This window comes from Candida theae (genome assembly GCF_024610275.1).
Source record: "Candida theae strain CBS 12239 chromosome Unknown scaffold5, whole genome shotgun sequence".
NCBI classification, from domain to species: Eukaryota; Fungi; Ascomycota; class Pichiomycetes; order Serinales; family Debaryomycetaceae; genus Lodderomyces; species Lodderomyces theae.
Genome location: NW_026261451.1, coordinates 241,190 through 266,625, shown reverse-complemented (window position 1 = coordinate 266,625; position 25,436 = coordinate 241,190). Strand labels below are relative to the sequence as shown.

Here is a 25,436-nt window from a genome sequence, read left to right as displayed (position 1 = left end):
AAAACATATACTTTCCATAAAACGCATATGCAAAGAATCCCACCTAGTAAGTCTCCAACCCACAAGCACTCTGCTCAAACCCTTCGAATAAACCAAAGGGGACCGGAGTGCAAGGAGCATAGGAAAAAAAACAAACGTCAAGCAGTAGGACCTGCACTGTCTTTTGCAAGACAAAACTGCGCCGTGACTGAATTTCAATACAATGAACATCAAGCTTGCTTCTCGAGCGCCGATCTGCCAAGGAAAACATCTACAGAGAGTCCAGAAGAGCACGAAGCACTTCCTTCTTCAACTGAGAGCCCACCTTGGCACAGATTGATGGATAATTAGTTAAAGAAGAAAAAGAAGAAAAAGAAGAAGAAGAAGAAAAAGGGAAAGGAGGGAGTGAAAAAAAAAAAATAAATTGTTGTATGAGAAAATTTCTCTTAAAAAACAGCCATCGCGCACATGATGAGCCAAAGTCAGCACAAAATTGAAATATTCAATATTCCAACATCCCAATCTGAATATGCAACTACAACTATGGCTGGCGGCAGGTCTAAGGCTCATGAGGTAGACCAAGAATCCAGCTCCAATTTACCCTTCAAGAATGACAACACATTAGAGCCATACCAAATTCTAGATGCCTTCACCGTCTGTTTCAAACATATCCTTGATTCTCCAGAGTTGGACTCCTTCATCCAAAAAGTCAAGAGTGATTTGTACAATCGGGATTATATCGCCGCTTTCAATGACGACAACAAGAGATTCGGCTACGCATCAAGATGGAGCCCGTCGCGTGCATTGGCTTACGCATCGTTATTCTCCAACTTGCAACCAATTACTGATATGCTACAGGAGCCTGAGCTAGTGAAGCGAGTGTTGTGTGTTGGTGGTGGTGCTGGATCAGAGATTGTGGGATTGGGAGCGGTATTTTGCAGACTCAAGGAGTACAATCCCAACTCTTCTTCGCAGTTGGATATCACGGTGGTGGATATTGCTGATTGGTCCATGGTTGTGAGTCACCTTTCCAACTATATGCAGCAGAATTGGGTGCATAGGGAGAGCAGCTTGAATACGCTGTTTATACACGAGGACATTTTATCTGCAAAAATTGAAGACTTGGCCTCGCTTGACTTGATCACGTTGCTTTTCACGACTAATGAGTTGTTTGCTGAAAAGAGAAAGGAGACAATCAAATTCTTGCACACATTGAGCAACGGTTGCAAGAGCGGCACTTTACTATTGATCGCTGAAAGTGCAGGCTCCTTCTCCCACATCACTATTGGAAACAAACAGTTTCCCGTACAGTTTTTGATCGACACTATCTTAGTGGGCAAACAAGGTGAGCTAAATGGACCCTGGGAAATTGTTTCCGAGAGTGAGAGCATTTGGTATCGGGTGAACGAGAGGGAAGTGTCATACCCACTAAAACTCGAAAACATGAGATTCTTTTATAGATTATACAGAAAGAAATAAAGCTCAAGTGGAGACATCATTGATTTCTTCTACAAACTTTGCCTGCAAAGTTCTCAACAAATCAAGCTTATAAGAAACGGTGCAATCCAAGGTGCGCATTTGGTTCAAAGCAAAGTAAAGCTCCAACACCAACTTCTTACGCTTGGTCACCAATTTCGCATGTGAATCGTTGCACTTCTTCACCTGTTGCTTCAACAATTCAGCAATTGCTTTTGCCCCATCTAATAGCTCTTTTGGTAACATTTGTGATGACTCGGCGTACTTTATTCCGTAGCACTCAACTTCCAATTTCCCCAGCTCCAACTTGAACTTGGATTCCAATTTTCCATTGACTTCAATTGATTCCATATGGGAGGCCAAGACACAGGACTTGCTGCCCAAGATCTCAGCAATTTCTTTGAAATGGGTCGTAGTAAACACAGTTGCCCCCGTTGTAGTTAAATGCTCAAGAATAGCGAGACACATGGAAAATCCATCTCTCAAACTAGAACCTCTCCCCAATTCATCAATGATGATGAAACTTGCTTGTTCTGAGTTTTTCAAAATTCGACACATTTCAGTCATTTCATTTGAAAATGAAGATGCATTCAAATCCATGGAATCAGAGGATAGTCTTGAGAGTAAGCTTTTGTGGATCTTGATTTTAGCATAATCAGCAGGAACATAAAGCCCCATTTGTGCCATGATCAAAATATATGCAATTTGTTTCAAGTACACTGATTTCCCACTCATGTTGGCGCCAGTGATTATTTGAAACCTCGATATTTCAGGCACACAAGAGTAGTCATTGGGGACGAAATCCTTGATGGAAGTTTCAAGTATGGGGTGTCGTGATTGTTTAACATGGATATAATTGCCAAACTCAGGGCATATGTATGACTTTGTCTGCGAGTCAATAAAGCTGGCAAAGCTGCAAAACAAGTCGACCGTAGCAACGGCTTCTGAAATCATAAAGAAAATTGGTGTATTATCACAACTTTGGTCGTACAATTCTTGAATGATAATGCTGCTTATATTGTTGATCTCTGCCATTATTTCACTGAATCTTGAACTTTGCTTTAATAGGTCAATGGTGGTACACTCAAACCCATTCTTTTTTTGAATGATATTGATAAACTCAGGGTTATCAAAAGGTGTTCCCTTTATTTTCAAAAAAAAGCCCCTTGACTTATCGTGTCTGTACTCAACTATGGCACTATTTTCGGCAGATAACTTTTGAACATATTCACCAACTTGCTCTAAAATTGATTCTCGAATACTGCGAGAAACATCGAGCAAACCATTGACACCAGACTTGACCGCATTAGCTCTCTGATGGGCTACTTCAATGGATGTCTTAGCCAGTCGGCAGTCCTCGTGTATAAACTTGTCAATCAATTGAAGGGACGAGTTGATATTTTCGTGCTTCAAAATTTCCTTCACCTGTGCTAACAATGGCGACTCGGTGTGCTCCAAGCAATTGAGTAGTTCCCCACACAACAAAAGGGCCGTTTTTAGTGCAAGTATATTGTTTATCATTTGTTCCTGACTTATGCTTGACTCTGGATTTAGAAAACTTCCAAAGAGCCTATCCAAGTCAGGAGAGTTCTTTAAAATATTCTTAGTCGCCTGCAAAATATTTTCCTGTGAAAGCAACTCGGTTACCGACTCCAATCTCAATTTGATACTATCAACATTCAACAAGGGTTGAATTATTGAGCTTCGTAATAGTCTTTGCCCCATTTTGGTGGTGCATCTGTTCAAGAATGAAAACAAGGTTGTTCCTTTACCAGTGAGACTTGAAATGAGTTCCAAGTCTTTAATCGCACACGAATCGATCAACATGAACTTGTCATTTTCAGCAATAGAGATTCTGACTCTGTTGTTAGGCTTGAGTAATTTTGACTCTAAGCAGGATGTGAATAGAGCACTGGCAGCACCAATTGACAACGCACAATCACTCACCAGGAGCTGTAACTCAGAGTCCTGCAAATGCAGATGGGCTTTGAGAAGATCCAAACCACTGACAGAATCAAACAATTTCGGTTTTGCCAACTTTTGCTCCACAGTTTCGTCAAGATTTGAAGCAAGAATATATTTTAATTTCTCAAACTGCATACTAGGTCCATGGGGGGCTATAACAATTGTGGGCTGATGAACATCAATTTGATTAACAGTCCTTACAAACAACAGGGTATCGCAGAAATCAATCATTGTAAACTCAAATGTTTCAAAATCGAGCACGGCAATTCCCACATCCATTTGATCTGATTTCAGCTTGTTTATAGCCATCACCACATCTCGTCTATTGTCAGCCTTTGATGTGTTGTATCGTGTTGAAGCACGAACTGTGTTGACAAACCCATACTGACTGTTTGTTATAGACATTGGCTAAGAATGGTATTCTAAGTGGTGATTATGAAGGTTATTCTGGCAACACTTTTGCAGCACAAAAATCTGAGGTGAATTTTTTTTTTGAAACAAGCAAGACCAACCAATTGACTTTGAATACACAAAGTCACGAGGATGTTCTGTCGACGTAGAAGAGGACACCACAGGATGGGGAGGGAAATCAAGCTTACAAGTGGGTGCTTTGGTTCATGGACATTCAATGTGCCCAACAAGGACTTAGCTATGTGATCCTATTGAGTATGTAGACACACACTTGTGATGTAATCTGTCCACAACACACGTTCAGTACAGCCATTTAAACGTACTTATGCAAGTTCCATCAATAAATGTAAATTAGTTTTAAGGTTTGTATAATGGCACGACCAACACATCTTGAGTAGTTTTGCTTGCAATAAATTCTTCAAATGAGAAACAAAAAAAAAACAGCACTTTCGTACTTGTAGAGATGTCGATACTCTAATGACACCTCACACAGATAGATTAACCAAAAAGAAGCTAAAGTGTTACCATAGCAACAAAACCCATACACCTAGTTACTAGTATGATCCTGATGTTGACGGCTTTTGACAAAAGATTTGGCCTCACTGTTGTAGGAATCGGTAAAGTGATGTCCTTTTGAGTTGATTAAACCTACGGCTTCTTGGAGAGACTTGCTGAAGTGCACAGTTTGGAATCTTCCCTTGAGCAACAGCACTTTAATGGCAAGAAGGGGAACAATCTCTCTTCTCCCTATTCCATTTTTGCAACCACAATGAAAAGAAATTGTCAACACCGGCCAAGAGGAATCGTCGTCACAAATCTTGTAGTATTGTTGAAACTGAGGTAGTTACATAATGTTAATGAACCGGGGAATTTGGTAGCCAAGGGGGGTGTGATGAAGTTGGTGACGTCATCAAACCAAATATTAATGGTTACTATCAACGAAATACGAGATGCCGCGCCACCTATTTCTCCCCCTCCCCCCCTTGAAAATTCATTGATGTTGCAATTAAATTTTTCAAAGTAACTTGTATGATGTAAGAGTAGCTCTCTGTGATGAAGAGAAACCGGGATTAATACAGCATCTCATTGACCATCATCACTCCTCACCAGTGCAAGGGCTCTTTTTTCTTCTTCCAAAAACAAACATGAATTAAATTAGTTATAAAAGTTATACAAAACACAAGCACAAATATAAAAGTAACCCCTTTACTTCTCCCTCCCCTCCCTCTTCTCTCATCATCAGAAAATCCAGAAATAGCAACCAAGCTAAATAATTTAGCCCTATGCTCATTCCACATTCCAACACTCCTTAAACAACTTTGAACCATGCTTTTCTATAGTTGTAGTAGATCCTCCACTATTCTGTTTTCTTTTTTCGGTTTGTCCTAGATAATCAAAGCAACGGCACCAGCAGCTAAAGCACCAATAGTACCAGCAGTGCCCAATTGTAAGGCACCAGCAACACCAGCTAAGGAGGAGGAGGAAGTACCGTTAGTTGCACCTGTACCATTTGTAGCAGCAGTACCGTTGGCAATAGCAGTATCGTTTTCAGCCATGACGAAAGTAGTGGCAAAAGTAGCCAAGGTGATTAATATAGTTGAGTACTGCATTGTGCTATATCTAGATGTAAATGATGGTTCTGATGATATAAAAGCTATGGGCTAGATACCAAATAAAAGAGAGAAAGATTGTGGAAAACATTTTGAAACCTTTGGAAAAGGATGTCGGTATTTATACCGAATTCAAATAAAGATAATTACATGCACAAGATTTAAAGAGCCACCTGGGGGGTTTCCCTACCCAAAAAGAAAAAATAAAAAAAATAACCAAAACTCCCTAGAAACGCTATTTCTGTTGTATTTAACCCCAAATAGGCAATGGCCAGACAAAAGTTAATCAATTATTATTACTGCGCTTATTATAGTTTCTAATAGGATGGATGTTTATTTTTATTACCCATGTATAGAGATGAGGCTTGGGGTGGTGCGTGTGTAGAGTGGTTCTCACATCGTGGCTGGGGCACAGAGATAAGTAGGTACACGAGAGGAAGGGGGTGGTGTAGGATGAATTTCTCAACATATTCATTCCCCTCTTTGAAGATAAAAAGGAAAAGACTTCAATAGTAATCTAGAGAGAGAAAGATAACCATCGTAAAGTTATTACACAAATTTCAACCAACAATACTATTTATAAATTAGTAGTAGTACTACACGTGTTACATATTTGTGTAATGTGCATTCTGTGTAGTGTGTGTGCGTTAAAAGTTGAATTTCTTTTTTCTTTTTTCTTTTTCGTCAATTCGTTCGTAGTCAGAAGTTCATTACACAAATAATCATGATGGTCGTATGAGCTCTTTTGCAATATGTACAAGACAAAACCACTACTTTGGCTAATTAGAGTTTCCATTGGAGACAATTGCCACCGAGCACCTCCTAGCTGTGCCTCTCTTCAAGCGTTTATACGAAATCGATTCCTTTTTTTTTTTTTTTTTTTTTTTTCACATAAAACGCGTCTAAACAAAATCCATGTTCAAAAGAGTTTGTTAATTGACACCAAGAAAATATTCACCATATACTTCTCAAACAGCATAATTTTCTTGTTTCAAAGCACTTATGTAATGTAAGAAATGTAGAAAACGCATAGCAAAAGTGAAAAATTGTAATTAGTGCCCACGTTGCCAAACTGAACCGGGAACAGGTCTACTTACTATACGCACGCCGGAATGCGCTCATCCGGAAATTTTGTGGAGAAAAGCAACTACACGCAGACAGAGCAAAGGGCAACCTCTTTGATCTCTCCTCGGCTATTACCAAAGCACCTTTAGTGCATCAGCGACTAGGGGAAGCCCCAGTTAAATCGCTACAAGTCAAGGTGCACGTGCTGAAATCTAGAATGTTCTACAAAGCTCGGTACAGACAGAGTTGCAAATTATTCTTGGTATTTGAAACTTTCGGCACAAAAAGCGAAATAGTAAATACTAACACAAGCGCACAGTCTCTGGTGCTTTTGGTCCGGAAATGAACCTCATATTCACAAGTATACACCATTGATTACTCGTTCCTTTTTGCATCCTACAAGTAACTGCCATTCGCTTCGTTTCAGTCTGCTTCCCCACCCCACCCCCCTCCAAACTGAAACATTACCGTACTCTCAAAGCAGTCCTTTGCATTTACTGCCTGTAACTAAGTCTGTGTATATGCCCCCCGCCCCTATTTTACTTTATTTTATTTTCTTTGTATGGAACCAAAAAAACGTGGGTTTACCAGAGTCAAATAATACCTGTTACTTCCACCTCTTGCTTGACACCGCCTCCTTTTTTTCTTTCTTCTTTTTTCTTTTTTCTTTTTTTTCATAGTGGTGTATCTCAAAAGTTGATTATTTCTCTTTGCTATGCTTTGAAATGGGTATTGGTGTACGCGATTGGGATTGGTTTCAGTATCCAGCCGGAGAGTCATAGTGACACAGTTGATCTTGAGCTCTAACAGACCAAGCTACACCAGAGACAATTAGCATTGCCTGATAAACCGATCCACCCTTTTGTTTACACACATCAAGGTTTGCCCCCTATCACCCCTTATTTCTCTCTCAAGCAGGCGTTTTTGCATTTAGGTGGCCAACTCTAATTCTTATCTAACTATAACTATGAACTATTCCATTCACAAGACTTTTCCCTTGAAAAAAACTTTGAATCGACGCGTTCTATGACCAACGTATTACACCGCATGCCTTTGGCTAATTAGAGATAAGTCCAAGCTTGCTCGTGTGACTGGCACCATCAGAGGAGTATGGAGAAAAGTCGCGTGTCGCAAAAACGCCAAATCTTACTTGGAATCCTAATATCAACAGGTTTTTTACAAGAGATGGTTTCCCCATGAGCAAACAACTAGTTGGCAATCTTTCCAGATCACTTCAGGGTTACAAGGTATCTACACTTAATGACATAGCACTCCATTGTGGAAGTCCAATCTTGGGAACTACAAAAGCAACACGAATCGAAGGCATCCTTTCTCAGTATCAATTATACTTGACGCAATGGCACAGCTTGACCCGTCGCAATACACTCTCAATAGACATTGGCGTTAAAAACTTTTCCTACTGCAAAACATCGACAAAAGCAACTGAATCTGAACAGCTAAACATTTCCAATTGGCCACTACTAGTTACGCATTGGGAGAAAATAAACCTAGACACGCAGTATGGCTCATCTTACAAACCATTACTTCATCAAGACACAGTACTAGATACAAAACGGTACTTGAACCACATAACCAACAACTTGATCACCGACCGCTTGACGCCAGAATCATCCAATGTCAAAATCATGGAGATCCAACGTACGCGATCAAACAACAATGCCAAAACATTGCCCACAATCATGACTAACCATACTTTGGAAAATTTGTTATTGGCAAAAATGTACCCCGATTTAGTCATTCCCATGACATCGATGAAGTTGATACATTTCTGGCTTTATCGATTCATCACCAAAGAACTGACAGTAAAGTTGAAAAGGACAAACAAGATTATACGACGTGATTTAATACTTGCTTGGTTTGGTAAACTATACCAATTACAAGAGCAGAAACAACACTCTGTTGATAAAAGTGGTGGACTAACAGTGAGTCTATTACTTGAATATTTGGGGTTACCACAGGGGGAGAAAACCGATGATTTGATCGATTCATTACTTTATAACCTTTGCATTAATTGTCAGTTGAACCATTTGGCACACTTTCACAAATATGTGGAGAATGAGAACAACGATGGAAACTTGATTGACTTTATTGAAGATGCAAATCAGTTTCATTTGGGTTTAATTGAACCTGTTGTTGATAAATACAATCTCGACTTGAAATAAGAGGGTGCTATTAGAGAGTAATATTCTTGAAACTGTCATACATTAAAATCAATTGTTTTAAATCAAAACACTTTTTCATTCTCAACACTCCTCCTCCCCCTCCTCCCCCTCCTCTCCTCTCTCCTCTCATCACCTCCCCTCCCTATAACTCCATCTTCGGCCTGCCTTCTCGTTGTTTCATGGATTGAATACAACTCTTCCCTCGTATGCATTGTTTCTCAATTTATCAATATATTCCGGCAACTCCTTCAAATTAGCACTTTGTACAACCGGCTTAACCTTTCCCTCGCTAACCAACTGCATAACATCATCCAAATCATTCGTCGTCCCCCAAAAAGTACCCAAAATCTGCACCTCCCGCAATGCCAAATCACTCAAATCAAAACTCAATTTGGGTGCACCAAGCCCCACAGGCACAATGATGCCCTTTGGCTCAACAAACTTCTGACACAAATCAAAGGTGGCTTGCACGGAAACAAAGTCAAAACATGATGAAAATGACCCCGGAGTTATTGATCCAGGCAAAGACTCGTAAACTTCATCAGCTCCCAATTTTTTGGCCTGATCACGAGCCTCCTTCTTCTTCTCCAAAACGGTAACTTTTGCACCAAATGCCTTGGCGATTTGGATTGCGTTCCCACCCAATCCACCAGCACCAACCATCAACACATTAGATGTTGGTGAAACTTTAGCCATTTTGATGGCGTGGTATGGCGTCAATACTGCATCCGTTGACGCAGCAGCGACATCAAACGACACATTACCCGGCACACGAACCAAGTTGCGAGGTCTTTGCACCAACAAGTACTGTTGGTATCCACCATCATTACCCAATCCAAACCAATCACCAAAAGCTTGTTTGCATACATTATCAGTAGACCCACGACAATACTTGCATTCGCCACATCCATTTGGCCCCACACAAGCAACACGATCACCAACCTTGTATCCAGTCACATCTTCCCCAACAGCAGCAACAGTTCCTGCAATCTCATGGCCCATTACGTAATTGTCACCACAGTCCAATCCTTCATAAATAACGTGCAAATCAGAGTGACACAATCCAACAGCACCAATCTTCAACAACAACTGGCCAGATTTGGGCTTGCGCACTGGCAAATCATTCTTCAACGTGAGTCCATTTTGTTTAGTGTATACAAACCCGTATTGAGTAGATGGGATTGACATGTTGCGAATCAATGGAATTGATAAACTATGGGAAATTCTTGTAGTTGGTTTAATTGACTTCAATATTGAACCAGGTTTGAACATTTATATGGTCATGTATATATATGCATATGCCTAAACTTTCTTATCCTTTAAACTGAAATCTGACCCTTTATAGAATTCAGAATGGAATTTTATACCGAATTGTAATTGCCTCTCCTATTAGTGAAAAATTCGTCTGAAAATCCGTTTGATGATACATGAATTGTTTTATACTCTATCCCTTAGAATCCCACTTTGTACAAATGCTCAATTGTTGCAGTGAAGTGGAAATGCATCATCACGCCATCTGGTCGTCACGAAACTTCGTACATGCAGTGTATGTAAATTCTTGCGGAGTTTTGCGGAGGAGACGACCAAGGAAACACAAAAAAGGAACAAGGTTGTGGTGAATTCAACAGCAGCCAACTTTTGCAGAAACAGTAAGGCCAACCGTAGCAAGCATAACCTTTCATAACCTTGCTGATCGCGTTTACATTGCAAAGAGATCTTGAAGTATGTAGCTGCAAAGCGTAAGTGAAAAAAATCTAGACCTCAAAAATTTCGACTCACTCGCACATGGCGCACTTCTGTTTCCCACTAGCAACCCGCTAGTAGATGCGAGGCCAAGAAATACACTTGCAAGCTGTCCTGGATTGACTCCAGCCAAAGATCTGCATAAATCATACGACTTTATTCACAAGGTCAGCCAAAAATTTCAAGGGGAAAAGATCCTTAGAATTTTTTGTAGCTACCAAAATCGGCTCTAATGAAGCTAAGAGCTCGGTTTTCATCGCATTATTATATAGGTATGCAGCTTTGATTGCAGTTTTTAGTGTGCCTCTACTAATTCTGGCCCGGTAGGATGAGCAAATTGAGAATACATTGATCTTGGGGGTCGTCCTTTGTATTTACCTCTCTCCCACTGCCGCGCATTCCACCAACCAACCAACCAACCAAATTTTGCGAATTTGAAATTTCAAAAATGTTTAATGAAAAAAAAAAAAAAAAAAAAAACCATAAGCAGACTCTAGATATTGAACTTCTATTGAGTTGAGACTATACACTTTTCAAAACAATCCAATCACTACACATACAAACAATACACACACAACATGTTGGGTGAGTTCTTAATAGGTAGACACAAATGGGAAAACAAGGAAGAAACTCCACTACCAAACACCATACCGGAAGTGGACGAAGTAGGGGCAACATCAGCACCGTTATTATCAGCATCATATTACATTGGAGACAGGTGCAAGCCATACAATGATGACTTTATGTTATGTAAAGATGAACACAACGGAGGGACTATAGACTGTTTGAAAGAGGGAAGACGTGTGACCAGATGTGCTATATCGGTTTTGAAAGATTTGAACAAGTACTGTTTTGATGAATTCAAATTGCACTATGAATGCTTGGAACAAAACAACCAATACTTCAGCCGCTGTCGTGCTAGTGAAGGAGTTTTAAGCAAGTGTGTGTTTGATAATTTGAAGTTGACAAAGAAGATTCCTGGTGTTGAAGAACAAATACAAGACAAAAAGAGTCCTATATATGGACCTGACTCGAAAGATGTTAGACAAACAAAAGAGTTCTTAAAGAAGAATGAAGCTACTGCTGCTGCTGCTCCAGTAGCTGCTCCTGCTACAAGTAGCAGTTAGATCCAAAAAAAAAAAAGGGAAAAAATACATATTCGAGACATACATCAAGCAGAAACGAATTAATGGTTCACGTAGTCAGTCATCACTGGAAGGTATGGCATTGAGAGTGCACGACATATAGACTTGGATAATGATTTCAAACTGATGTTGCAAAACCTTTTCTCTTTGTAGATTAAAAATGGAGGCTTGCATCGTCGCCCATCAAGAACAACCTATTCGAGGGTTATTGACTTCGTTTTCGACGTTTAAGCTTCTATGATCTTTCCTCGAACTGCACAAACTGCAAAACCTGCACAACCTGCGCTCTCTCTCCGCTGGTCTGTAATTGCTTGCAATTGAAACTCTCACCAAATATTCCTTCATATTTTACTCCCAGTAAAAAAAAAAATAAACAATCCATTCAGCAAAAAATCATCGCAAAAGAGTTTAACAATCAAATCAATTCTATGTTTGGCGCAAGCAGTAATACAGGTGGGGGGTTATTCGGAGCATCGAATACTAATAACAGTGCCTCAAGTGGCGGATTATTTGGAAGTAAACCGGCTGCCTCGACCAACACTGGGTTTGGATTTGGACAATCAAACACCACCGGCCAACCAAACTCAACAGGAGGCATGTTTGGTCAATCACAAAACAACCCCCCCAATGCATCGTCAGGAGGAGGATTGTTTGGATCGAGTCAACAGAAACCGGCTCTGGGGGGAGGATTATTTGCTCAATCGAATAATTCAGCAACCATTGGTGGATTTGGCGCAAACAATAGCGGTTCAACATTTGGAAAGCCTGCGGGATCACTGACAAGCGGGGGAGGGTTATTTGGTGGAAATCAGCAACTGGGAACCAACACGGGCGGCCTCTTTGGTGGCAATCAACAATCACAGAATACTTCAGCGTCAGGAGGAGGTTTATTCGGCAATAACCAACAAAGTGCTAACACGGGTACTTCTGGTGGATTATTTGGAAACAAGCAGCAAAACACAGGCACTAGCGGTGGGTTGTTTGGGAGCACACAGCAAAACACAGGTGGTGGCGGTGGGTTGTTTGGGAGCACACAGCAAAACACAGGTGGTGGCGGTGGGTTGTTTGGGAGCACACAGCAAAACACAGGTGGTGGCGGTGGGTTGTTTGGGAGCACACAGCAAAACACAGGTGGTGGCGGTGGGTTGTTTGGGAGCACACAGCAAAACACAGGTGGTGGCGGTGGGTTGTTTGGGAGCACACAGCAAAACAACACAGGTGGTGGCATGCTTGGAGGAAACCAGCAATCGTCAACCTCGGGTGGACTTTTTGGAAACAAGCCAAATACATCAACAAGCGGTGGATTATTTGGATCCAACAATACTCAACAATCTGGCGGTCTTTTCGGCGCAGGCAATACAAACAGTACACAGGGAGGTGGCCTTCTTGGAGGCAGTAATACAGTCAGTGGTGGCTTGTTTGGGGGTCAGCCCCAACAACAATCAACACTCTTCTCCAACACCACGAACAACCAGCAACCATCCTTTAGCTGGAGCCAGCCACAACAAGTACAACCTGCTGTCAACAACATTACTACACTTGGAGGATTTGGCCAGAATGCAAACCAACCGCAGAATCCTAATCCCGCAGCATATACCCCAGCCGTAAATGATCAATTGGCCAAAGTCTACGAACAATGGGATCCAAATTCGCCAAAGTGTGCTTTAAAGACGCATCTCTATAACAAATTCAGCGATCAAGAGATGAATGTTTTGATGTCGCAGCCGCGACCATCCAATGAAACGCCAGAAGATTGGGACAAGGCTATGACTGAAAGACCGGGTCAGAATTTTTACCCCATAAAGATTACGTCTTATGATGAAGTTGCTCAAAGAATTGAAACTCAATTGGACTATGCCGCTAAAGAAAAAGTTGTATTGAACCAGATAAACGAGAGGCTAAATACCTTATCAGCAAAGCATGATTTGGAAAACACAACAAGAATTCTCAAGGCCAAGACAAGACATACGCAATTATCTCGAAGAGTTTTACGTTTGGCTACAGTATTGGCAATGCTCAAGTTGAAAGGGTATCCTCTACTTCCAGAAGAGGAGGAGATAGCTAAGCAGTTTGACATTTTAAGTACGAAATTGAATGACCCAAATAGCCCCATTGGGAAAGTGGGCGACATATTTGCCAAAATGGCCATACTCAAAGAGAGAGCAGAGGATATGAATGTTCAATTCGACAAGTCGATACATGCATTGAATGAATCGTTCGATGGTGGGGTGGTCGCCATTAAGGGCAAGTCCAAAGACGAGGCAAGTAGTGCAAAGGATGTTATTGAAAAGATTTCGCAGATTTTAGTGAAGCAACAAATGGGATTAAACTATTTGAATGAGGTATTGAGGAAGGATGAAGAAAAGGTGGAAAAGTTGGAAGCAAGTAGAAAGTAAAAGTTCAGAATGAATTTGATTCAAGTTGATTTAAAATGTATCGATGGTTTTTGTGAATCTCTATGTTTTGAAATTTGTGGAAATGCTGTACATCACTTCTGATTGCCGCTCGTAGGCTGAAACCTTTCACCTTGTCGTCGCATTGGGTTATGGATATCAATGGGTTATCCAATGAAGCCAACGACAAATCGTACTTCCCGGCGAGATCTAGGTTTCTTTCATGCAACTTGTGTGTAAATTGGATCTGACGTTCGTTATTGAGAAACTTTTCGTCGTTCTGCACATACAAGTACCTTGGTATTGCAATCAAATTCTCCAATTGTTTGACAAGTTTATCTCGAGCAGCAATATTTCGCGAATGCAGTGTGTTTATCTGATCAGGTTCGTCGCTCACTGATACAGGCAGAAACAAGCTCTTTGTATGTACCGGGTTAAATAGGATATCGAGTTGATAGCCATTTTCAATAATGTCCTCCAGGTTCAAATTTGTAGACTTTAAAAAGTCAACCGAGGCGAGCTTTCGCAAATTTTGAACAATGAATTGCAGCTCAGACGTGGTCTTGGGAGGTGGGACTACTTTGCATCTAAAGCCGACTGCATACTTGAAGTATTGTTCGAATCGTTTGGGAATTTTGTTCATAAAGCAGTGCGTGTAATTGAAATGATGGATGGGATTTTGAATGTTTTTTTTTGTTTTTTTTTTTTTTCCGCGATTTTGTTTCAACTCTCATATCTGTTATCAATCGATGAGGCATGAGTGGTGCTGGTATAACACTGACAATAAAACATAAACTATCAGTTTACTTGAACAAACCAGAGAATGATTCTTTGGCTCAGACGGTGATTGCACAGGTGAGAAGCAAGAGTTTTGATGATTTTACAAAGTTCACACAAATTATCGGCTTGAAGAATGATAACCATGCTAGAGATATTTATGACATTATACAGGATTCCAAAGACGATGAAGGGGTATCTGAACCGAAAAGAGTTGCTATAAGCTCCAAGAAACCTACGTTGAGCTTATCCCCTGGGGAAGAAGATGACTTTGATGGGTTCGTTAATCCGAATATCAAAGTACGATCCAAGAGTAACACACCGCAAACTAAATTCAAGAGATTGAAGAAGGAGGATACTGACAGGCTCAAAGAAACACCCCCTGCCAGCGAATTAGAATCAGAATTGAATGGGCCATCAAATATTAACAATCAACAAACCTCGCTTCATCGAAGTGAGGTAAAACTGCAATCATCTTGGAAAACCAGTATACCAAATCAAACCGTCCCGAAATCCTCAAACGAAGGTACTGGAGGATACTTCAACTCTTCAGGAGAGTACGTTGATTTCGATCATGCACCGGGAAACGACTTCAATCGCATTCCAATAATCAGCCAAGTATTGATCCCACCATTTCTTGATAGTGTGAAGGAGCATTTAACTTTGCAAATATCTGGAACTAGTATACGGGGAGCTGGCCCCACGGTAGATCCTGTGAAGGACTCTACTTCCGAGTTGGCGTCTATGGCAAAACAGGGGTCTTTGGTGGTGCAATCGAAGAAAGCAAAGCAAGAGCGGGCAAAGCAAGCCAAGGAGAAAACCGGAATAGCTACAACGGCAAAAGGAAATGACATCGAAGAGGAGCAAGAAGAATCAGAGCAGGGTACTGATTTTGCCGCAATTCAAAAGCAACGTAAAAGCTTACCGGCATATGCAGTAAAGGACGACGTAGTATCAACTATTCGCGACAACCAGGTCACAATTATCATTGGTGAAACGGGGTCTGGGAAAACAACACAACTAGCTCAATTCCTTTATGAACAAGGATTGGCCTCTACTAAAGGTGGTGAGCGGAAGATTATTGGGTGCACGCAACCAAGACGAGTTGCAGCCATGTCTGTGGCGAAACGAGTAAGCGAAGAAATGCAAGTCAAGTTGGGAGAAGAGGTTGGTTATTCAGTTAGGTTTGATGACAAGACCAGTCAGGAAAAGACAGTTGTCAAGTACATGACTGAGGGTATTTTATTGAGGGAGATTTTGGCCGATAGTACATTGAGCGAGTATAGTTGCATCATTATTGATGAGGCTCATGAACGGTCTCTCAACACCGATATCTTGCTCGGGTTGTTTAAAGGGTTGCTAGCCAAGAGGAGGGATTTGAAGTTAATTGTAACTTCAGCAACAATGAATGCAGATCGATTCACTAGATTCTTTGGCGCAGCTCCACAATTCACCATTCCTGGAAGAACTTTTCCCGTTGATATTTACTTCAACAAGAATGCCACCATGGACTACGTGGAAACAGCAGTCAAACAAATATTGTCAATCCATTTGAGTAAGGGAAGTAATGATGGAGGCACATTTGTTAATGATGGAGATATTCTTGTGTTTATGACTGGCCAAGAGGATATAGAAATAACGTGCGAACTATTACGCGAAAAGCTTGAAATGTTGGAAAACCCCCCACCTTTGGAGATCTTGCCCATTTACTCCACTATGCCACAGGAGTTACAAAAGCGGATATTCAACAAGTCAAGCAAATCAAAGAGGAAGGTGGTTGTTGCAACAAATATTGCTGAGACTTCATTGACTGTTGATGGAATCAAGTATGTTATTGACTGCGGGTTGGTCAAGGTGAAAGTTTACAACCCCAAATTGGGTATGGATACGTTACAAGTAGTTCCTATATCGTTTGCGAATGCCGAGCAAAGGAGTGGTAGAGCTGGAAGAACTGGTGCTGGAGTTGCTTACCGATTATACACTGAACGAGCTACTGATCCGCACAGTATGTATCAACAGCCCATCCCAGAGATCCAGAGGACCAACTTGAGCAACACCATGTTACTTTTGAAGTCATTAAATGTGCAAGACATCAACAAGTTTCCATTTTTGGATGGTCCTCCCAAGGATTTGCTCAATTGTTCGTTGTACGACTTATGGGCCATGGGGGCTTTGGACAATTTCGGTGAATTGACCAACCTTGGACGTGATATGATACAGTTCCCCATTGAGCCGACATTGTCCAAGTTGATCTTGTTGTCTGTTCAATTTCGTTGTTCAGAAGATATACTCACCATTGTGGCGATGTTGAGTGTTTCAAACATTTTCCAAAGGTCAAAAGAGAGGGCAAAAGAAGCAGATCTGGCGAGAGAGAGGTTTCTTGTTGCAGAGTCAGACCATTTGACATTACTCAATGTTTACACACAATGGGAGACGAATATGAATAAGTTTGGAAATAGTTGGAATAGAATCAATGAGTGGTGTGATCGCAACTTTCTCCAGTATAAATCTTTGTATCGAGCAAGAGAGATACGAAGGCAATTGGCATTGATAATGCAAAAGAGGAAACTTCCGTTTTATAGAGCCACAAACGATGACGATATTAGAAGATGCTTGTGTGCTGCATTTTATCATCAACTGGCTAAACTAGTCAAAATGGGGGTCAATGGGACTCCCGAGTTTGTCAACTTACGTCACAATTATATGAAAATGTATCTCCATCCCACGAGTAGCTTGGTGAATAGCAACTTGAGTCTGAATTTTGTCATCTATCATGATTTGATATTGACGTCGAAGGAGTACATGAATTATGTGACTTGTGTTGATCCCATGTGGCTACTAGAATATGGTTTTGTTTTCTACAGCGTTCCACAAACATCTCGAGATAAATTGGTGGATGGTGTTGGAACAAATGCAAGGGAAGTGTTTGAACGGCAACTTGAACAAGATCGAAGATTGTATGAGGAAAAGAATGCCAAATTACACAGCACAGAGACTAGAGGATCTTCAACTACAAGCAGAAAAAGCTTACTCTTTCGGAAACGTAAGAGATTGTAAACTTTTTTTTTTTTTTTATTACCATTTGATGCAGATGTACTTTTCTATATTACCTCCCCAATTCATTATCATTAAAACTCGTAACCTTTTGTGTTTTATTGCAAAACAATATTGTCAATCAATCTAGCCTTTTCATCGCTATTTTCTTTTGGTACTTTGACAGCACAGGAAACTATAGCTCCCATTCCAGGCTCGACGGTATCAAGGTCAGTCAATAGGTCAGGATGACTGACTGCCACATATTCAATATCGAAATCGGGATCACTTACAAGACCCTTCTTGATCTCTGCAACTATGTCGTTTGCCTTAACCTCTTTCATCTTTTGTCTTTTCTCATTGTAAAATGCCTCACCACTTTTCAATGCTTTGTAAATGATAGAACTGCGATCTTTCATTTCTTTTGATAAGTATTCGTTTCTTGACGACATTGCCAAACCATTAGCTTCACGGGAGGTGGGCATAACTCGCACTTGAGTAGGAATGTGCAAGTCCTTCACCAAGTTTTTGATAACCACACATTGCTGGGCATCCTTTTGACCAAAATAGACTCTAGTCGGTTGAACAATGTTCAACAATTTGGTTACAACTGTAGCAACTCCTCTGAAAAATTGTGGTCTCGTGACCCCTTCAAGTTGTTCACTCGATCCATGCACAGTCACAAATGTACCACGCTGGTTTTCAACGTCAAGTGTGATACCACTAGGGTACATCTCGGTAACTTTGGGCACAAAAACAGCATCGACGGATTTGCTCTGGAATTGCTCTTCCAATATCTCCAAATCACGATCCAAACTTCTGGGGTATCTGTCTAAATCTTCAGTGGGACCAAATTGAGAAGGGTTAACAAATATGGAAACTATGGTCTTGTCGTTTTCTTGTAACGACTGGGACACTAATGAACAGTGACCTGCATGTAGAGCACCCATCGTGGGAACAAAGCCAACCGACTGATTATTCAAAAAGAACTGGGCTCTCCATTGTCTTACCTGCTGCACAGTCCTGAGTATTTGAATTTTGCTAGATGTCATGGACAAAAAGAGAAGCAAATGTGAAGGGAGGAAAGGGAAGGGGGGGTACGGCGGAAAACTTTCAGGTAGTATGCTGAATCAGATCAGATTGAGGTTGAAAATTTTCAGAGGTCTGATTTTTTTGCAATTTTTCAGATGACGCACATTTCGCTCTTTCTCTTTGAATTTATTTCTTTTTCTCTTTCTCTTTCTCGGTTTGTTTTAAATCCGCACAACTATGCGCTGTTAGGTTGTGGGATGTGTGTCCGAGGTAGTTTGGAGGAGAAGGGTAAAGGGCCGAAAGTTATCAAAGAATCGATCACATTCATTAGGCAGCTTCATTGGCCCATGTTAGTTTCCCACTCTTCTGCTCAATTCTACAAAAAATTGCGAATAGTGAGGATACAATTTCTCGGAGTCGGTCCCGCGCTTCAAAGTTTGTATTGTTCAAGCAGTGCGGGGTTTTCTTGTCTCAACCCCTCGCACGGGTTTGTCACCGACGCTAAAGTAATCAAATGCCACAAATTTTCATATTGAACTCTTTCATCGCCGATTACGGGTACACTCCTCCCACAAGACCCTAAATACAGCCACGTTTATAAAGAAACCACTATTCCCACTGATATTGATGAAAAACATTCACACACATACACGTCCCCCCCCCCCCCCCCCCCCAAAAAAAAAAAAAAAGAAAATAAGAAAAGAAAAAGGCTTAAGCAAGATTAGGTAACAAAAACAGCAAACTCACCTCCTTTGAAGGTCTAGCGGATTTATAAAAACTATGTTGGACCAAGTCTGCGGCAAGTCTATTGTGTCGGTATAGTCAAGCTATGTCCTTGTGCATGTCATGAAGATACGAGTGTGGACAAAATTTGGTGTATTCAATTCCCATACTCGTGGTGATCCAATGATTTCCCCACTGGAACATTTTCTTTTTTTTGTTTTTTTTTTTTTTTTTGGTCGGAGAAAATACAACCGCCTCACAAAACGAAAGATCCTCAACATAACCCCGAGCGTGTTTAAGGTTTTGTGTGAGTAGAGTAACTTTGTTTTCCCACTACTATCCTTTTCAACACTACGGCACTATCAATGCTGGGATAACACCCGTTTTTAACCAATACTGAAATCTAAAATTCTTTTTTTTTTGTTTTTTTTTTTGGAGGAAGTTTTCGACAATCGTCGTTGCTCGACAACTACATCTGAAAAAAAAAAAAAACTTTGGGCAATCGTGGGGTTGGCTACCTTCCAGCAAGAGTTTGGCAAAAATGGTTCGATATATTCCCAACATAAGGTTGTTCTTGTCACACTGGACTTGAAATTTGCTTAATTGTGTTGTAGATTTTCGGTCTTTGATCCCGGTCTCCCCCACTCACACCACTGTGTTTCGTTGTGCGTTTGTGGTGATTTGACTACGGACAAACGTTTTTCCCTAATCTCGGGATAATTGTCATTTGGTACAACTGTAACGGGTTAATTATACGATTCACTGAGGCAGAAGTCACAATGAAATATTGATTCCGCCGTTGGTCGTATTGAAGTGGTGATTTTTCGTTGAGTAATTGGTCAATATTGGGGGTTCAGTTATTGAGAGGTCGAGTGCTCCATTGGTCTATTATAGGAGTAGCTAAAGACGGGTGCATTTTTGCGATAAGCAGCATGATTAGGTAACAACCAAAGGTGCTACAATATGAATTACTTGAATATAAAGTTACATCTGAAACAAGCTGCAGCTTCAACAACCTACATTAAAGATCAGTCTCAGTAGGCAATTATAGGCCACAGCTAGCAAATATATAGCAAAAATACAAAACAATAAATCCTCCCAACCCATAGTAAAACAAAAAACTCACCAAGCATCAACTGGCAATACGTATCGCCAAGAATCAACTCTCTACTACCCACTTATCGCTACAGGCTCCCCCTTTTTCAAATGCTCGAGTGCTGTTTTGTCCAAATCTCCAGAATTTCCACAAATACCGCATTTTAACCTCTTGGAGTAATAGAATGGGAGGACGGGGATAAAGAAAAGCGTGACCGTGTTGATTGTACGAATGGCATGTGCACTTTGGTTATGGCAACGACCACAATAGCATGAAACATTGCCTACATCTGGCAATTGTTTGTTGAATTCCTTGACTAAATGATTGTTGTTAGTACAGACATCTTGAAGCTTGTGATGGTTCTAATTTGAAACGGAAATGGCTGATCTTGTGGGCTGGAAAGGACACGTTGTGAGTCGAGACTAACGGCTCCTCTGCATGCAATAGCGATATTCCACCTTAATCACATATCCAGCCAAATCTAGCAACTCTAGAATCCAACTCGAAACTCATCTTTGTTAAGAGACTTGACACATACACCCAATAAGGAAGAAGCAAAAGTCCATCTTTGATAGCTTATCTTATATATTGAGGCAATGCAGGACTCAAAGGAATAATATTTGCTATTCTAAAGTTGTGAAAGCACGAGACGTAGTTGTGAGATAGTATGATGAGGAAATCGGTTTATCACCACTGTGTATAGTACGCTGTTGGAAACTGACTGTGCTTGTGTGTGGGATATTAAGTTGTGTAATAGTATCAAGTACTGGAATGATAGTGTGTCTATCCTTGCTGGTGTACCAAAATAATTATGAAATTTCCAAGGTCCCAAAACAAAATACCACTTCAGCCACTTTCTTTAGTTTTTTTTGTTCAAGTGGTACAAAATGTCTCTCTCATTTTCTATGACGTCTTTCAAATTCTTATGGCGTATTTTTATTTTTATTTTAATTTTTATTTTTATTTTTATTTTAGGTGTTACGATTGCTTTTTGCTGCTTAAATGGGATTTTAGTAACAGATATCTTCACCACTCGCTATGCTAGCTTCAAGTTAATACTCATAGACTCAACCGCTGACGCTAATGACTATACCTTGACATAGAATGGAGTTTGACTTTTAAAAGGAGTATCTGAAACTACTCAAATTAAACTCGTTTTGTAGGATTGCCATTTAACTATGTACTTGGTAGCGTATCTGTGTCATGCTTCACCCACTATGAGGGAGTGCTTTGTACTAGGTATCGAACTTCTCGAATTCGCAGTAACGCTGCTGCAATAATATGGAGTCAAGTTATTTCTATAATCAAGGCTAGCGTCAGTATATCTCTACGAATGGATTTTGTACTTGGTAGAATTTTACACTTGGTACATTTTGCAATCATTTCCAAGCAAATTACTTAACTAACTTCGAACTCAGAATAAGCTTCATCTGCGTAAATGGAAGGTAAACCTGTTACAGGATAGACAAACATACCACTCAATTTCCTACATTCCTAAATAAGCAGTTGTGTGTATGGTGGCATTCACCATCTGTTGTTCGAAATACAAGGTAAATGAAAAAGGTCGTGTATTTTGTCCAACTATGTTTTGTCGCAATTCTTTTTATCTTCTCTAGATTCGTCCACCGCGTTGGTACACGGCACAGTACAAGTCCATCCTATACTACTGATAGAGTCAATTTGCACCTTCTACGGTAACCTGGGCATTTACATTGTATTTTCGTACATTTCCAACTTCAGAGTAGAAACTCCCTCCTTCAACCACTGGGATGAAGTTCTCACACTCGATACAATTTAATGCTGTCCCTGAGTGGTCATCAAAGTACATCGCATACACGACTTTGAAAAAGTTGATATATTCTTTGCAAAGAGACAGTTTGAGAAGAAACTACGCCAACTTTGATGATACTGCAGATTTAGAGGAGAACGCGCATTTAGTGGGTGAGCATTATTCAAGTACAGCACATTTAGATGATGATGATGATGATGATAGTAATCCTGCCAGAGTATTTGAAGCAGCATTAAATGCTGAATTGAAAAAAATTGACACATTCTACAAGCAGCAAGAGCAATTCTTGTTTAGGAGCATTGATGACTTGGTGTATGACATTGAAGTATTTGAACAAGAAATTGCAGAAAATTTGCAAGACAAGGGGAATAAAAAGTTCAAATCGAGATTCGACCAAGCAAGACGGTTCTCAGCTACTTCTCAAGATAATTATATAACCAACACCACCGACCCTGATACGGAGTTTACTCAAGGTGAAGGTGAAGACGACGATGACGACGAGGATGGAGTCGACGCTCAAGAAGAGAATTATATCGAAGAGTTGGAGAGAGATCGTATTCTTGGCCCTCAAGCAAGAGGAAGACAAGTTAAACGTATGGGGTCCACACCTATTATTCCACGAGGTGGATCAAACGGCCATGACCTACACCGTACAAAGTCAATTGATGACTACTTACAGTCACCCAAATCACAAAACTTGTGGAACGAATTGACAAATGTCACATCTACTGAAAACCGATTACCACCGCAATTGCTCCTACTTACCGAAAGTCGTATTATACTTAGAAAAAGAACAATCGGGTTATACACTACATTATCAGAGTTGAAGTCGTACATTGAATTGAATCAAACTGGATTCAAAAAGGCTTTAAAGAAATTTGACAAGTCTTTGAACACCAATATCAAGGAATCATACTTGGAATCATTGCCCGAAAATTCCTACATATTCAAAAGGGCAACTATACAAAAGGTCAATGAAAGATTGGAATCGTTAATCAAATTGTATGCATTGATTTGTAACCATGGCGACGATTTTGAAACTGCTAGACAAGAATTATCAATTCATTTACGAGAACATGTTGTTTGGGAAAGAAACACCGTTTGGAGAGATATGATTGGATTGGAAAGAAAGACCTATGCAGCCAATTCAAAGTTGGTGGATAGAGTAGAAGGTGCCTTGAGTGATAAAGAAACCGAGTTAAAAGCAAGTGGTGGAAGATTGAGCTCATTCAATATATCAATACGGAACCCCGTACTTGTGAAATTGTTTGTCATTGTGTCAGTTACTCTCATCTTGCTCAATGTGTCGCCATTTGATGATGTTGCGCAAAAGAATTGTTTTGCCATGTTGGTTTGTGCGTCTTTACTATGGGCTACTGAAGCTATTCCATTGTTTGTTACGTCCTTGTTGATTCCGTTGTTGATTGTGTTTCTCAATGTGATTAAGAATGATGACGGATCCATCATGGATTCGATCGATGCATCCAAGTATATCTTGAGCACAATGTGGAATTCAGTCATATTGTTGTTGTTGGGTGGATTTACTTTAGCAGCGGCATTGTCAAAGTACCATATTGCCAAATTGATATCCACCTGGATCTTGTCTAAAGCTGGAACTAATCCATCAGTTGTATTGTTAACCATTATGGGAGTTGCATTAATCGCGTCAGCTTTCTTGTCGAACGTTGCGGCGCCTGTCATGTGTTTGAGTTTGATTACACCACTCACCCGTACCTTGCCCAAGGGATCTCAATTCATCAACGCTTTGATCTTGGGCATTGCATTGGCTTCCAATGTAGGAGGAATGGCCTCACCCATAGCTTCACCACAAAACATCATTGCTATTGGCGCCATTGAACCACAACCATCGTGGGGCCAGTGGTTTGTCATCTCGATTCCCGTTTGTGTATTGACATTGTTGTTGATTTGGATGTTTTTGTTGATCACATTCAATTGCAATTCCAAAAACACACATTTAGTACCAATTAGGATGATTGATGATAAGTTCTCAGGTATCCAGTGGTATATCTCAGTAGTATCCGTGGGAACTATCTTGTTGTGGTGTTTTGCATCGAAATTGACTGGGATTTTTGGAGAAATGGGTATAATCTCATTGATTCCAATGATCTTGTTTTTCGGTTCTGGCTTATTGACCACTGAAGATTTCAACAATTATCCATGGAACATTGTTGTGTTGGCCATGGGTGGTACTGCTTTGGGTAAAGCAGTAGCATCATCTGGGTTATTGAATACCATCGCAATCGAAATACAAAGACAAGTCGAAGGCTTCTCGTTGTTTGGTGTCACCCTCACATTTGGATTATTGATTTTGATTATGGCAACTTTTGTGTCTCACACAGTAGCAGCATTGATCATTATTCCATTGGTGCAAGAAATTGGAAATAATATGCCGGAGCCCCACCCGAGATTGTTGATTATGGCCAGTGCATTGTTGTGTTCTGCAGCTATGGGTTTACCTACCTCTGGGTTCCCCAATGTTACTGCTATTTGTATGACTGATGAATTTGGTAAGCCATATTTGACAGTCAGTACATTTATAACCAGGGGTGTGCCCAGTTCATTGATTGCATACGGGATAATCGTTACGATCGGGTACGCCACGATGAAGATTATAAACTTTTGAACAGGGGGAGCGGGAGAGGGAGAGTCACATAGCGGCATATATAGTAAGCTGTGTAGTGTTTAGTACTACGAAGATAATGCATAAAAGACTTGTTAGCGTTTGCCAGCATTTGCCAAACCGTAGTTATTGATATTCTCAGGGGTGCATCTAGCTGCTTTGTGTATGAGGATGCACCTTATTCGTGAATGTGACACTGAATTTGCGACACACTTTTTGACTGAGAAAAAAATTACCTCACTAAATGACATCATTGTATTTTTAAATGTGAGTGATGTCCTTGTTCCTCAAATTCTTCAATCCCTAGGCATCGCAAACCGTTTTGACAATACAGAAGGAAGCCAAAGGTGAGCGCTTACCCAGTGTACCCGTTTG

The 25,436-nt window shown here is 40.5% G+C and overlaps 11 protein-coding genes across 11 annotated transcripts; 6 read left to right on the top strand and 5 right to left on the bottom strand. All coding sequences in view use genetic code 12, as the record gives it.

The window, feature by feature from the left end:
* Positions 1–447: 447 nt before the first annotated feature.
* On the top strand, positions 448–1,458 carry KGF57_003854 (25S rRNA (uracil2843-N3)-methyltransferase; the record flags this gene model as incomplete). The annotated part of the gene is made up of 1 exon (XM_051753316.1): positions 448–1,458. The coding sequence occupies one exon, from the start codon at positions 448–450 to the stop codon at positions 1,456–1,458; it is 1,011 nt and encodes a 336-aa protein (XP_051607717.1).
* Positions 1,459–1,461: 3 nt separating this feature from the next.
* KGF57_003853 (MutS family protein) lies at positions 1,462–3,825 on the bottom strand (the record flags this gene model as incomplete). The annotated part of the gene is made up of 1 exon (XM_051753315.1): positions 1,462–3,825. One exon carries the CDS (start codon positions 3,823–3,825, stop codon positions 1,462–1,464), a length of 2,364 nt encoding a protein of 787 aa, XP_051607716.1.
* A 1,391-nt stretch (positions 3,826–5,216) lies between these two features.
* On the bottom strand, positions 5,217–5,441 carry KGF57_003852 (uncharacterized protein; the record flags this gene model as incomplete). Its single annotated transcript, XM_051753314.1, has 1 exon — positions 5,217–5,441. One exon carries the CDS (start codon positions 5,439–5,441, stop codon positions 5,217–5,219), a length of 225 nt encoding a protein of 74 aa, XP_051607715.1.
* A 2,261-nt stretch (positions 5,442–7,702) lies between these two features.
* On the top strand, positions 7,703–8,689 carry CCE1 (cruciform cutting endonuclease; the record flags this gene model as incomplete). The annotated part of the gene is made up of 1 exon (XM_051753313.1): positions 7,703–8,689. One exon carries the CDS (start codon positions 7,703–7,705, stop codon positions 8,687–8,689), a length of 987 nt encoding a protein of 328 aa, XP_051607714.1.
* Positions 8,690–8,866: 177 nt separating this feature from the next.
* Positions 8,867–9,877, bottom strand: ADH5 (Adh5p; the record flags this gene model as incomplete). The annotated part of the gene is made up of 1 exon (XM_051753312.1): positions 8,867–9,877. The coding sequence occupies one exon, from the start codon at positions 9,875–9,877 to the stop codon at positions 8,867–8,869; it is 1,011 nt and encodes a 336-aa protein (XP_051607713.1).
* Positions 9,878–11,010: 1,133 nt separating this feature from the next.
* KGF57_003849 (uncharacterized protein) lies at positions 11,011–11,559 on the top strand (the record flags this gene model as incomplete). The annotated part of the gene is made up of 1 exon (XM_051753311.1): positions 11,011–11,559. One exon carries the CDS (start codon positions 11,011–11,013, stop codon positions 11,557–11,559), a length of 549 nt encoding a protein of 182 aa, XP_051607712.1.
* A 446-nt stretch (positions 11,560–12,005) lies between these two features.
* KGF57_003848 (FG-nucleoporin) lies at positions 12,006–13,973 on the top strand (the record flags this gene model as incomplete). The annotated part of the gene is made up of 1 exon (XM_051753310.1): positions 12,006–13,973. One exon carries the CDS (start codon positions 12,006–12,008, stop codon positions 13,971–13,973), a length of 1,968 nt encoding a protein of 655 aa, XP_051607711.1.
* A 4-nt stretch (positions 13,974–13,977) lies between these two features.
* On the bottom strand, positions 13,978–14,613 carry KGF57_003847 (uncharacterized protein; the record flags this gene model as incomplete). Its single annotated transcript, XM_051753308.1, has 1 exon — positions 13,978–14,613. The coding sequence occupies one exon, from the start codon at positions 14,611–14,613 to the stop codon at positions 13,978–13,980; it is 636 nt and encodes a 211-aa protein (XP_051607710.1).
* Positions 14,614–14,726: 113 nt separating this feature from the next.
* On the top strand, positions 14,727–17,804 carry KGF57_003846 (DEAH-box RNA helicase; the record flags this gene model as incomplete). The annotated part of the gene is made up of 1 exon (XM_051753307.1): positions 14,727–17,804. The coding sequence occupies one exon, from the start codon at positions 14,727–14,729 to the stop codon at positions 17,802–17,804; it is 3,078 nt and encodes a 1,025-aa protein (XP_051607709.1).
* Positions 17,805–17,899: 95 nt separating this feature from the next.
* PAN6 (pantoate--beta-alanine ligase) lies at positions 17,900–18,832 on the bottom strand (the record flags this gene model as incomplete). The annotated part of the gene is made up of 1 exon (XM_051753306.1): positions 17,900–18,832. One exon carries the CDS (start codon positions 18,830–18,832, stop codon positions 17,900–17,902), a length of 933 nt encoding a protein of 310 aa, XP_051607708.1.
* Positions 18,833–22,400: 3,568 nt separating this feature from the next.
* Positions 22,401–25,064, top strand: PHO91 (Pho91p; the record flags this gene model as incomplete). Its single annotated transcript, XM_051753305.1, has 1 exon — positions 22,401–25,064. The coding sequence occupies one exon, from the start codon at positions 22,401–22,403 to the stop codon at positions 25,062–25,064; it is 2,664 nt and encodes an 887-aa protein (XP_051607707.1).
* Positions 25,065–25,436: the final 372 nt, after the last annotated feature.